This window comes from Meleagris gallopavo, chromosome 2 (assembly GCF_000146605.3).
Source record: "Meleagris gallopavo isolate NT-WF06-2002-E0010 breed Aviagen turkey brand Nicholas breeding stock chromosome 2, Turkey_5.1, whole genome shotgun sequence".
Classification (NCBI taxonomy): domain Eukaryota; kingdom Metazoa; phylum Chordata; class Aves; order Galliformes; family Phasianidae; genus Meleagris; species Meleagris gallopavo.
In genome coordinates, this window is record NC_015012.2 from 15892765 (window position 1) to 15906469 (window position 13705).

Below are 13705 nucleotides of genomic sequence, written 5' to 3' on the forward strand. Positions count from 1 at the left end.
TTTCTCAGTAGTAGGATCTTTACTGCCCTGCTGCTGCTTCATCCTTTTTCTTCATGCTCAGATGGAAAATGCAGGCAAGTGAGACTGCAACAGTGTCATCAGTGTGTAATGCAGTAATTATTTGCATAACTAGGTTAGTAAATAAAGTAACCTAAAACCTGCCTTGTTCAGCACTGAGTGCAGCTAACACTGGGGGAGTGGATTGGCTCTGCATAGCCCATCTCCCCCGTACACCACCTGGCGTTCTGGGAGGCTGGCTTGGTTAGGGATGCAGTGCTATTTTAGGGAGATCCCTTCTGTGCTACCTCATGTGGGTTCCCTTTTCTGTAGTTGTATACTTGGGCTGGAGAAGCACATTCCTACATATGTGTTTCAGGGAGCAAAAATAGAAGACAGTAGGAATATCGAGAGAGCTATTTGCGTAGTATTCAGATATTATGCAGAATCAGTGGAATCAGTGCTCAATAGCTACAGAGTGGAATCTGTGTTCAATATCTGCTTCCTCTGCAGATGGAAAAGAAGAAGAGTTTTGCTTCTGCAGAAGTCTAAAGTTGCACACTCCTCTCTTTTGCAATAAACTTCCTGGGGAAAGTGTCAGTTTTACTGGCATGGGTGTCCAATCTTTTGGCTCACCTCAGCTGTGTTGAGTGAAGAGGAATTTTCTAGGGCCGCATCTACAAAGGTTGCTCCAAAAGTAGTGCCTCGTAATTATGTCCATGGAATCTACAACAGATGCAAAGAGCACAATAACAGTATTTAATAGAGCAAATTCTGAGCTACAACACACTCTTTTTCAATACAGTCACCATCATTAGCTGTGTATTTTTACCAGTGATGATCAAGAGTCTGCATGTTTCCCTTGTAACAATGTGCACCAGCAGAGGTGACCTACTGTTGCTACTGCTGAAACACATCACTTGTCCTTCTGTGCTGACACCCACTGTTTGGTCTCCAGAAACATTCTGCAAGTGTTGGTGAATGTCAACAAATGCAATTTTTTTCAGCATTGCGGAATTCAGTTCGACACCTTTGCTCATAGACACTTCCATGTCAGATGTCAATGTCATTGGGTTGAGCTACCTCTCTGCTGCTATCTGTCACATGGCAACAAAATGTACTGGGATATTGGTGGTGTGGTTCAATGTCTACTGCCATACCATCTGCCTTTGACATCCTGACGCAATATAATAAAGCAGGAGGCATTAGTTTCTGAGGAGCCCCACTGATTCGTGTTTTTTTTTTTTTTGCTGTTCACAGGACTACAGTTAGCCAATGTATCAAAATCTGTAAACTTATTTGCCAAAGCTTGAGCTGCCACTGCACCAAGTCCTGTGTCCTGGTTCAGCCCAGATAGGGTTAATGGTGCACCAATACTTGGTTGGTGCTGAGAGGCTGGGCTACTTGGCATGGCAGATCTGCCACCATGATTGTGTGGGGAAGGGGTTGGGCTGCACGTAGGCCATGAGCTGGGAGTTGGACATGCCTACTGTAAGGTAAATTGGCTTCTATCCTCTCCATAATCTTTGTGTTCATTGGGTCAAATGCTATCCTACTCAAGCAGTATTGAAGAGAAGGTGATACTTGTAAAAACTCCAGAACTGCACCCCAAGCTGTGTGTTTAGGTATGGCAATTAAAATAAACGTAGTAAGTCTGTGAAGCAGTGGTACAATAACTCTTGCTTTTACCTACTCTTGTGTGGCTGGCGGAGTTGTTTATCTTCAGCAAATCTCTAGGTGGATAAGACTTGACAAAGTTTATTAATGCCTAACAGACAAGCACATTAACCAGCTGGAGACATAATAAGATAAAAAGAAGAGGACAGACTCTTTAGCAGGCTCTCCTGTGATAGGACAAAGGGGAGTGGTTTCAAACTAAAAATAGGGAGACTTAGACTGGAGATAAGGAAAGAGTGTGGGGTTTTGGTTTTGGTTTTGGTTTGTTTTCCCCAAAGAGAGTGGTGATGCACTGGCACAAGATGCCCAGAGAGGTGGTGAGTGCCCCATCCCTGGAGACATTCATGGTCAGTCTGGAGGGGCTCTGAGCAACCTGATGGAGCTGTAGGTGTTCCTATTCAGTGCAGGGGAGTTGGACTACATGGCCTTTACCAGTCTCTTCCAACTCTAATGATTCTATGGTAGTGATGCAGCACTGATGGCAAAAGTAAAGCAGCCTGAAGGTTTTGTTTACAGCAGGTTCTTTCCAAAGCTATATACCTTGGACCAGCAGTAGAAGTGGTAAGGGGAGGTCTTAATTACCTGAAGTGTCCTTATGATGGAGAGGAGTTGTACCACTTCTTTCTGGAGTTTTTTAATTGTTCTCCCCTGCCTCTCCCCCACTGATATTTAACTTCCTGTTCATTTATTGAGCTTATAATGGACCACTTTGTGAATGGAAAAATCCAGGTGAGACAGGATTGTTCCAGAAGGATTAGGGCAGTAGTTGCTTTTCATATTTGAAGTGGTCTCTTGCCGGGGAGATGGTCCTGGAGCAAACTAAGCCCCTGCAGATGGTGAAATAGATCTCAATTTGGAAACAGACTTTGTTTCCTCTTCTTTCACCACCAAACAGGTACATCTACATGAATACCCATTACTATTAGGCTCCATTCTTGGATTGTTGCTTTTTGTTTGTTTGTTTATATTCTTTTAGTGCTAGAAATGTTGGTGGCCCTGCCTGTGGCGTGGGTGTTGGAACCTGATCACCTTTGGCATCTGTTCCAACCCAAGCTGTTCTATGATTCTCTCCTGCTAGGGTGAGACTCTACACTGCTTTCCCATTCTGAGGAAGAAAAGATAAAATGCATCTGGTTTACTTACTCTACCAACCCAAAGTTCAAGCAGCCTTAATGTACTGAGGTCTTCTGTCAGTGATATGTATGGTCCTGCTAGGACTAATGAGTTTGTAATAATTTATTTTTATTGCAGGTATCGGCACAGTTCCAGTGGAAAAAGACCACATGGAAGAAATGGTGGGTAGCTTTAAGTGAAAGCAAACTTCGAAAAGTATCAGTCACATGCTCCCCAGTGTTCTGGCTCCTGTTTTCTTTTTAAGCTTTCAGGGAAATGTTTTTGTTTTAATTTTTTTTTTTTTTCTTTCTTGGTGGTTGTTGTTTGTTTGTTTTCCTACAGGTAAGCTTAAGAGATCATCAGTGATGTAAAGCCCAGAGTCCCTTAGCCTTCAGTGCATTTGTAGAAAACAGAAGCTGGCTTCTTGTGTCAGAAACTCTATGTTTTGCAGCTACTGAAAAATAATCTGAAATATTACTTAATAGTACATATAATCGGACTGTACAAAGTGAAATGGTAGGTTAGGAGTAAAGCGTAATAGTAGAAAATGTCTACAGTTGTTATGTAATGGCCTTTCTAACACGGTCCTTGCTTGTTCCTTGGAAAGAGTTTCTTAACCTGTTTGATTAAATCTCCTGGCTGCTATCCGAATTTCTAATCTGACCTTGGGGCCTCTCCACTGGTTATTTACATTAGTAAACAGCTGTAAATAGCTAGGAGTGGGGAAAAGATAATCAGCCATACACATATTTTTCTTGTCTCCTCCCATCCAGTTACCCAGGTTGTCAACCTAAGGAGCGTCTTGGATCCAAGGATCTGAGCGCTTCCTCACAACCAACAACTCCAAACTTGAAAACCATTTTGGATGAATTTGTGCAGAAAAGCTAATTTGCTGGGCAGTTAGGATTAAAGGTGTTTGTGCCATTTTCAATGGATTTCCTTAGCATTTAGAAGACTCTCCAGTTTAAATGTGAAATACAGAAAGAGGTGGTGCTTTAAAGCACATACCTATCTAGGAAGGCTTTGATTTTCACAGAGTAAACTCCTGAAATACGTTTGTGGAGCATGTCGCTTATAAGGGCATTTTTTAGTTTATCCACAGCCCTAGCAGCACCTTTGCTTGGTCCTCATTTGGGCAGATCCTACTGGATGATCATCATATTTTGGATGTATTGTGGTGGTGTTTTTTCTGTTGGGGTTACCACATGTTGTTTGACACTCCTTTGTATAGAACAGGATGTTTAAAAACATACAAAAGGAGCCTGTTAACCATGCATACAAAAGAGGAGAATAAATAGAGCTAATGACTATTCTCATACTAATATATGAGTGAGGAGCAGAGCAATGCTTTTTACCCAAAAGCATTGATAGAGCTGAGGGTTGCCCAAAACTCGTAAGTAGTATGCTAAGTTCATAACTACTAACCATGAGCTTTAATCCTAAACTAGCTTCACTCACTGACAGGTCAAAAGCAGGATTTCTATTTTCACCATGAGAATTTGTTGTCTGATTTTGTTTCTTCTAGATAACAAGGTGCATAGTGGAAGTTCTAGCCAATGCTCTGTCTAAGCCAAGTGCCCCACCAATTAATCCTGAATGCAAAGAAATCCTCAAGAAGGGTAAGTAAAACCTTATATGAACTTGTGAAAGAAATTTGATATTTGTTTATAAACTACAATTTTCAAGAGAGATTAATGATTTTAATTTCACACGTAAGAATAATGTATTGGAAGTTATGTACTTCGTATTATTAATCATGATGTGCCAGTCTTCTTGTTTTGCCTTCTACAAGTTCATCATCTGAACTTAAGTTCAGAATGTCTTAAGTTCCAAGTACAAACAACATGAATTGTCATCCCCCAGTCTTAGAAATTATTCCGCTATGGTCACTGGTTTTTACTTCTATGACTAATGTGGAATGAGAAGGGTAAGTTAGAAATATTCTTAAAGAGGCGTTTCAGCATTAGACTCTCTGGTTGGTAACACTGAGAAAACCAGCTTTCAGATGGGTTCTGTCTAGTGTTGGTGCCAATGAACTGATGAATCAGCTTATGTGAATCTGTTGCCTCCTAATTTCAGTGTCAGAATTCCCGTTTCCCTCTCTGAAGTCTTTCTGGCTCAAAGAACAACCAGTCTTACCTGGTAACGGTCAGCGATTCAGGGATTCTTGGCTGACGTGTGGCTCTGCTTCAGCCACCTGCAGCTTCTGAGAGAACTTGAAAAGCTCCCATCTAGCCTGGGCAGTCAGTAGGTGCAGCCAGGTTCTGACCAGGTGCTGAATGCATTCCAGAGCATAGGAGCTGGCTTCAGCTAACCTCTTTTCAAATCAACAAGGTGCCCAGTGGCAACTGAATTCATGCCCAGCTCAGCAGAGGGACTCTCACTTGGGATGTAAACAGCCCAGAAGCGATTAAATTTGTTGTGCTGATTCCAGAGGTCTGGAGACGTATGCTGAATAATCCCTTTGGGAATCCTAGTTTCTGATGAACTTGTTCCTGCAGCTGCCTCAGTGTAGAGGTATAAGCCTGCATGTGAAATGTGGTTGACAGTGTGCCAAACTGCAAAATGCATGTATTTTTTTCTGCCCAGAATATGTTCATTTGACTACAGAACAATAAAAAGGCTCTTTGAACTTACCTGCCAGCAAGAAGCAGTAATGAAACTCATCTGTCTCATGCTTCTTTATAGAGGAAATATTGTGTGGCTGTAATGCGTTTATCAGAAAAGGATGGGTTTTGAGCTTTAGGAATACATCTATTGGTACCTATCTAAGCCCCAAGTTTCTACTTGATGCTGAATGTCACTGAATGTCACATGGCAGTGTTAGTTTCAGATAAACCTGTCTACTTACAGAAACTTGTTCATTGAAAGGAGAAAATAAGAATCCTGTTTTTATCATTATACAAGTATTCTCCAAGAACATCAGATAATGAGAAGCTTTTTGCAAAGAATAAGCTATTTTTAAATCTGTGTAGCTGTTGTCTGAACCTTTTAGAATTTGCGATCTATTTCTGATGTTACTGAGGCTCAAGTGAGGTGGAAATGCCTTCCAGTATAGAAATATACTGTTACTGTTGTAGTTGGTCAGACTTATGTTTAGGATTTTCAAAGTAACAGAAGGTGCATGATTTGATTAAACATAATAATTGCAAAATAACAAGTTCATTTATGTGCAATCAGTCTTACATTTGCTAAAAGCCTATTTTTACTACTCCTAATATATTTTTGTAGCTTAAAATGAATGTGTCTTTTTTGTCAGTAAACAAATGCAATAGCTGTGGCCTGACATTCAAAGAATTCCAGATGTGATTGGTTTTTAGTGGGAGTGAGAGTTAGTTTAATTTTTAAAATGCCATCACAAATAAACAAAAGGGCCAAAGGAGAAAACCGATTCTGGAAATGTCTGTGGGACTTTTAAAATGATAAATAATTCATGTTTTCAGGCAAATGTACAAAATAGATGAAAATAACAATTATTAAGAGCAGAACTTAAATCAGTTTTTTCCAAATCTTGCTACTTTCAGGAGCCAGTTATGTATGTAAATTGAAACAGCATTTCACTTGATTTTCTTCATTAGGCTTCCTTTTTTTGTTGTAGGTGGTAAAACTGATAGAGAGAGAAGTGAAGACAAACAGCTTGAAGTGAGGCATTTGAAAGAGCCATCGGAGCTTGAAAACCCACACTCTGAAAATGTAGAGAGGGAACAGAGTCAGGCAGAAGGTGACTCTAAAAAGCGCATGGAAGGAAGTGATGAAGAGAAGCTTCATCCTGGGGAAGGTAACAGCAAGGAAGATGAGGAGGGACACCACATACCTGTTCGTGAAGAGAAACTTCATACAGAAGAAAAAAAACTCTATCAGGAAATCAGAAGAGAGGAGAACAGCTATCACAGTGAAGAAGAAGGCAAAGAGAGCAAGCAAAGTGATGGAGAAGTAGACCATGCTGTTCTCAACAAGAAGTCCCACTCTGCAGGCATGAGCACAGAGGAGGTCACTGAGGAGAACGATCAACGCCCCATGGATCACTGGCATTCAGAGGAGGGAATGCAAAGCCCTTACAAAGGAACTCATGAAGGTGAGGAAGAAGAGGCAGAGGAAGAAAGAAGTGAGAAATACCACCTGAGTGAGTCTAAGGGACATGATTTCTCCCAACGTAATGAGCAAGAAGAATCTCATGAAAATGAAGAAGTGGAGGAAGAAAAAAAGTCCTACAAACCAAAACGGTATCATGGGAAACACAGAATGGGTGATTCCTCTGAAGAGAATAGAGGCCTTGGTGGTGAAAAAGAGGAACTAGCTGAGGAATCAAACGTAGAAGAGTCTCATCTCTGGGGTAAAAGGAACAACCGTCAGAAACACCACCATGGAGAATCTGAGCAGCAGCATGAAGAGAAGAGTGGTTATCGTGGGAGGCATGGGTCTGAAGGTATGGAGGAGAAGAGGCGTGTAGGCCAGGGAAGTGTGGAGCACAGAGAAAGGTGGCAGCAGAATGAAGAGAAGAGCCAAGAGGAAAATAAGAGGCATCACAACAGTGAAGAAAGTAATGAGAAATGGCACGAGGAGGGAAGACACCATTCTGAGGGAAGGGCATATCGTGGCGATGAAAGTGAGGAAGAGCTAGACAGGTATCACAGTGACAGCAGCAAGGAGAAGCAGCAGCATGCTGGAGGAAGGTACCACTTGTGGGACGATGAAGGTGAAGGGACACTGAAAGCATACACTCAAGAGCACAAAGGGCAGGCCAGAACACGCTACAACACTGAGGACAATATAGAGCAGCAGCACTACCCTGGTAACAGTGATGAGGAGGAAGAGGAAGTAGAAAAAAACATTACAGCAGTGATCAGATAGAAAATGAAGAGGAGAGTATGGAACAAGGATATACAGAGAAGGAAGAGTACAGAAGCCATCTCCCTGCAGAGAATGAGAAGAGAACCACAGCATCCTACAGCTCTCTATACCCACTTCTGTGGTGGAAGAGCCGGCACTTTGAGAAAAGGAACAGCGCAGGAGAGAGGCTTCCAGAGAGTAAAGAGGAAAGCAGGCCCACCTTGAGCGAGAAGAATCTTTTCCCTGAATACGGCGACTATGACTGGTGGGATAAAAAGCAGCTCCTGAGCGCTCTGAACCGTGGGCGCTCTGAGAAGAGGAATCTTAGCAAAAGGAACAGATACGATATGAAAAGGCAATACGACAAGATGGATCAACTCGCACAGCTTCTGAATTACAGGAAGAAATCAGCTGAATTCCTGGAATTGTACAACTCTGGAGAAGACATGAAGAAACGTCACGTAATCAGGAATGACAAAGGAACTCTGAACCAGAGGCCTCTGACAGAGGAGGAGGTATGTGTACAAATGTTTCTCGGAAGAGGCAGTGGAAGCTGATTTTACATGCACGCTTCTAAATCCATTCCCAAGATGGCTGGTTAACTGCGAGTGGGAAAAACATGAAGAAGATTAAGTTATACTAAAAGCCAGATCTCTACCAACTTAAAAATGTTGCTGTCTTAGAATGAATTTAGTGGAGCTACACCAGTTTATAAAATAAAGACAATGTGCATCCTCATTAGCTTCTGTCTGCTTCAAGACAGGGAGAGAAAGGAAATTCTTCCTTTCCTCTAGTGCCTTTACAGAATAAAAGATGCCCGTTGCAACAGGAGAGGGAGTAATTAAGCAGGCACCAGTTGATGTGTTGGGATGTTTAACTTATACAGCTGGAAAGTAAGTTTTACATTTATTGAGATTCAGCTGTCTGTTGGGTTGATGTCCTGTCTGTAATTGCAGAGCAGATCTGGGCTCAAATTCATGTGCTTGATCAGTGCATGTAGTTCCCATGTATGGGAATTTCTTTCTTGTTGGGTGTTCTGCTTCAATGTTCAGGAAAACTGAGGCTGTAACCATCAGCAAGCTGCTCGTCTTGTACGTCACTGTATCTATTGCACAAAGCTGGACTGGACTGAGAGCAGTGGAGATCTGACAGGAATTTATGTAGTTTAACCATGTTTACAAGTTATCACAATAACTGACTGCATAGCTGTTATTCCCTTACAATCTGGCAATTTGGAAGATTTCCATCTACTGCACACCATGCTTGCTGTGCGCCATAAGGCAGAACCACTGTGAGCATAAGGTTGTGGTCTCCTAAGGACTGAGGGACTTCACCTAGGAAGATGTGACTTCATGCTTCTAGGAGCTGTGAGGTAGCAGGAAGTCGCGACTAGATAATGTTTTTTATAGCTGAAAAGATCAAATTGTAGCTCAGTCCAGCTTTCAGAAAGAGTAGCTTTATACTCTCCCCAGCACTAATTCAGTTAAAAGCATGAAATTGCACGAATCTCTGAAGCATGTGCTGGACTAGCACTCACTTCCCTGTCCCACAGCATGTCTAGGGACCTGTACATAGCAGGAGATAATCCTCAGAGAAACTACCTTTGTCTCTAGTTTTCAACAAAACATTTGCTAATATTGATTGATTGATGTGTTAAATGCTCTTTTTGCTTTCACAGGCAAAAGAGCTGGAAAACCTGGCTGCTATGGATTTGGAGCTGCAGAAAATAGCTGAGACATTTAATGACAACAGGAGAGGCTGAAGATGATCTGCTTTGGTGTTTCAAAGCTAGGTGTAGCTGTACTCACAATACCTGTATTTTGTGGTAAATTCACTGCCACTGGATTGTTGTTTGCCCTAAAAACAAGAAATACTATTTACTGTCCACTATAGTGTAGTGATGTATAAAGCTGGAAATGTCTTTAATTTGCTATTTTGCTATTGAAATTTGAATAGCGTGAATTTTAATATTATAACCTTTCATGCAAGGCAGATATTTTTAATATTGCTTGTGGAAATAATTGTGTTAGTATTCTTCAGAAATATATATGTCTGAGTTTGAAATAATAAAAAGCATTGATTTTGGAGCAAACTTCTTCCTTGTTATTTGACTCACTGGGTTATTTCTGCTTAAGCTCTAAGAGGTGAATATGTTGCGTGCAGAATGTTGACTTGTGGTTCACTATTATTTTTAAAAGTTACAGGGAGTCTGCCTATTCTTTTTATTTGCCAGTTAGCAGGAGCATGAAAGGTAAGGAAGAATCCTGATAAATTTGCTGTAGTAACTCAGAAATGTCCTGTGAATAACTTAGTTCTGTAAATTAGTCATTAAAGAAACAAAAAGGTCACAACACCACGTAGTACGTGGTAGAAGCAGGTAGCAGAAACAGCGTTACAGAGCCTGTGTTAGAGTGGTGCTGATTTTGCACCACATGAGTATCTCAGTAGCAGTAAAGCGAGAGCAGGATGTGTTCTGTGTAATAAACTGTACAGAATAACAAATACTGTGTGAAAGGAGTAGTTTGGCAATCGCGTGTCCTTATGAAGCAGAAACAATACCATAATTAGTTTTAATTACTCCAGATATCTGGGGTTCAATTTAACTCATCCAAATGTGCTTTTTTTTTTTTTTGTTCTAGACTTTCTGCTGTGACAGTGCTTTTGTATCAGTTGCTTGTGTAACACCACATGCAAGAGGTGCTATACAAAGAATTCAGCTGAGCAACATTATCAGTAAATATGCAGTATCTCCCCTCCCACCTTAACCCATTTAATCCACCTGCTCATTAAAACACAAACGCTCTCCATTTAATGGTAAGGCAACATGCAGTGAAAATATTTGGTGAGATGCTGATCTGTGAACTGTCTGAGTATAGCTGTGCCTAGGGATTTTGGTAAGTGCTCTCAAATGTTTCATTTTGTTTGGTTAAGGTATAGGAAGACTGCGACCTTAGAGAAGGTGATAAGAGTTTTGACTTCATAGTTTGACTTCAGTGGGATACTGATTTCATCAGGCATTTCCAACAACAGTAAGGAAAGTTAGAATGTGTCCCAGCTGCAGAAATACTTTGTTGTTTTCATTGTCCAAGACTCTTAAAAAAAAATTTACAGTACAGTAAATACAGCAAATTTTGCAGAATGATCTTTTTTTTTTTTCTCTGAGCTGGTGGAAAAGGAAACAGACCTGTGCATGCAAAAGAGAACATGTCTGTGCATACTTAGAAGTAAATAACTTTAGTTGTAACACAGAAAGCTTTCTAAAGTTGCGCAAGTGTGTAATTCTTGTAAATGATTATTTTTTTTAAAAAAAAGCTCAGCTTATACAAACATTCATGAATCAGCAGTGTTTTGCTTAAAAACTTATGATGTGAAAGAGGTTGCTTTAAAACCAGGTGTCATTTAGTGGGCTCCAATAGCTCTGACAGCCCTCATCTTTCTCTGTTCTGCTCAAGTTACTCCGTGGGGCTGACACCACTGCAAGCACTGAGGGTCAAACAACTGTTCTGACTGCTTCTGCCTGTTCCATTTGTATCTAAACATTTGCACTGCCTCTTCAAGACTTCGATGAGTAATGCTAGAATACTTTTTTAAGCAGTCCTCTGATACCATTTATATTAATTTGCATTTTTAAAAAGGTCTGGTTTTTTTTTTTTTTCGGCTTTGAAGCTGAATGATGATAGACCTTTAAACAAGTATTAGAGATGCAGAAATGTGTTCCATATAAAATGAAGCAGAACTAAGTGGCTTTGGCTTTTGAGTGTTTCCAGCTCCTGGTGTGTGTACCCGTGGGAAATAGCAGATTTGATGTGTACTTCCAGTAAAACACAGCAATGGAAAACCTGGTGACTACTACTTTCAATCTGTTCATATTTTTAGCAAATTTACCTGGAGAAAGCAGTTCTGTGATTGAAGATAAAAGTAGAAGCAGCTACCTGGTCTTATGGCAGCGATACCTTTATCAGACCAGGTCCTGACCCTGTCAGATGTTCTTGTTGTATTATAGAAGCTGAGGCTTGAGAACTTCAGTTGCTTTTTGAGACTGGACACTTCCAACTGTTAGAGAAAAGCTGAAAGGTGTAAACAGCGCCTAGCTCTCCTTTGTCACTTTCATTGTGCAGAGTTCAGCTTAGGTGAGTACTTTATGAGATAGGAATGCAGGCAGATACACAAAATCCCCTAATTTCCAGACACCAAAACAAGCTGCCCCAGTTTGCCTAAGCTGAATGTAACCACAGCCAAGATGGTTCTGCTTAACACACACAGCAGTGAACATGATCTGGCGCCTCAGCAATGGATATTTGTAGAGCACATAAGACAGAGGGTTGGAAGTTGCCCTTATCAGGCAGTCTGCGCAAGCCAAGTTCTCTACCTCATCAAAAGGATGTCTTCTGCAGAACTTAGTGGGTTGCTTTAAGCAAGACATCTTTGGTTTAGTACCCCTGACCTTTCCTTATTCTTTACAAGTCACTGACTAAAATTAACTTAGAGTAGTTTATGTTCTGCACCTCCAGAAATGGAAGTTCTTGAAACTAGCAACAGTTACGTTTCTAAGCTGTGCATACAGGTATTCAACTGTCATCTTCCTTTTTTCTCTACCTCTCCTGTTGTCTTTGAAATGTTTCTTTTAATGTTTTTTTTTTCCTAATTTGTTAAAGATTTTATAGGATGCACTCATTCTCATTTGTTCCAAATTTTGTTTACTTTGTTACTTTTTAAAAGGCTTCCTACAGTTTCAGTCAATCATTACTAGCATTTCAACCTTTTTCTTTCCATTATAGTTTTTAGGATGGTATTGTGTTTCAACTGAACTGGAAAGGTTACATCAAGATGGGCTGTACCATAGTAATATAAGGAATATGTTTCATCAGTGTGAAATTAATAATTTGAAATATTTTACATGAAGCGCTTGATACTTGGTTTCTTACTACATTTCAGTGTTACAAGCATTACAGCACACTTGAAAATGCAGGACATTATTTGATACTGGTAATGCATGTGAAATGAAGTCAGTTTGTCTTTGATCTATAGTAGCTTTCCAGCTATTTAAGTTTTTTTTTCCTTCCAAAAAAATTTTTTTTTAAATTACACAAATAAAACATTCAACAGAATTTTCTTCAAGTTATTAATTTGTCAGGTTACACATGATAACAAGTGGGATTTAAAACATAAGGTACTGCTTAGCCCCAGCTCTTACTGTGCAACTATTGTGGTTCTGTGACCCCCCCACATCAGCTCAGTGCAGGTGGCAGAGGGAGTATCTATGGCTGCTTTATAGGTAAGAAAACTCTAGCAATTTCTAAATCTCTTTTTTTTGTATTTGTTTACCTCCTGCCTTAGAGCCATTTCATAATTTTCCTGCCTTTCACTAGCTCTTAGGCTCCAGGCCTTAAATACTCTGGCTCACAATTTCATCACACAGCATGCACATGCAGCTGTAAAGGAGAACTCTTCCAACATATTCCCCTAAAAATTCTTAGGAAAAAAAATTAAGAAAGGCAAGTTAAAAAAAAAAAAACAGTTACTAAAAGCCATACATCAGATTTCTATTCCATATGTATGATTTACAATAATTAAACTCTATTAAAAGGTAATAAGGCGAAAGTACAATAGATTATGTATGCACAGGAGTGAGGATATAGGAGAGAGGGTGGAATCTACAATCTTCTGAATTTTTCTATCCAAGTAATGAGAAGATCTTTTCACTAAAAAAGAGGGAAAAAAAGATTGGAAGTTTCCAGAAAAAAAAAAAAAGTTGAAGATAGGTGCACTCTAATTATTCACTCTATAGCTGCTTTACACAAAATATAACCCATTTTTATTTTGAGCTAATAGTCTCCTAAAAGAGCATTCTTATTAATATAGAGAATTTTACAGCTTTATGAAGTCTAATCACTTGATCCCAAAGCTTCAAATTCCAGTCGAGCAATGGAGTTCAAAAAAGAAAGCCCAATCCCTGGCTCTGAGTTCCCACATGCACCTAAGGCTTCCAACCAAGGGTTCAGCACCACGGGTATTCGTTCCATAAAACCTCTTCTAGACCTTAACTAAACTGTAATTTTCCCTCTCTTGAGAAATAAGAAAATAAATC

At 40.1% G+C, this 13705-nt stretch overlaps 1 protein-coding gene across 1 annotated transcript in view; it reads left to right on the forward strand.

Annotated features, from left to right (window-relative positions):
* CHGB (chromogranin B) overlaps positions 1-10211 on the forward strand; it is a 68083-nt gene extending 57872 nt beyond the window's left edge. Inside the window, 5 exon segments of the mRNA XM_003203784.4 lie at positions 2926-2969; positions 4313-4406; positions 6386-7606; positions 7609-8132; positions 9296-10211. Coding sequence (XP_003203832.3) covers positions 2926-2969; positions 4313-4406; positions 6386-7606; positions 7609-8132; positions 9296-9379 — 1967 coding nt within the window. The 3' untranslated portion in view covers positions 9380-10211.
* Positions 10212-13705: the final 3494 nt, after the last annotated feature.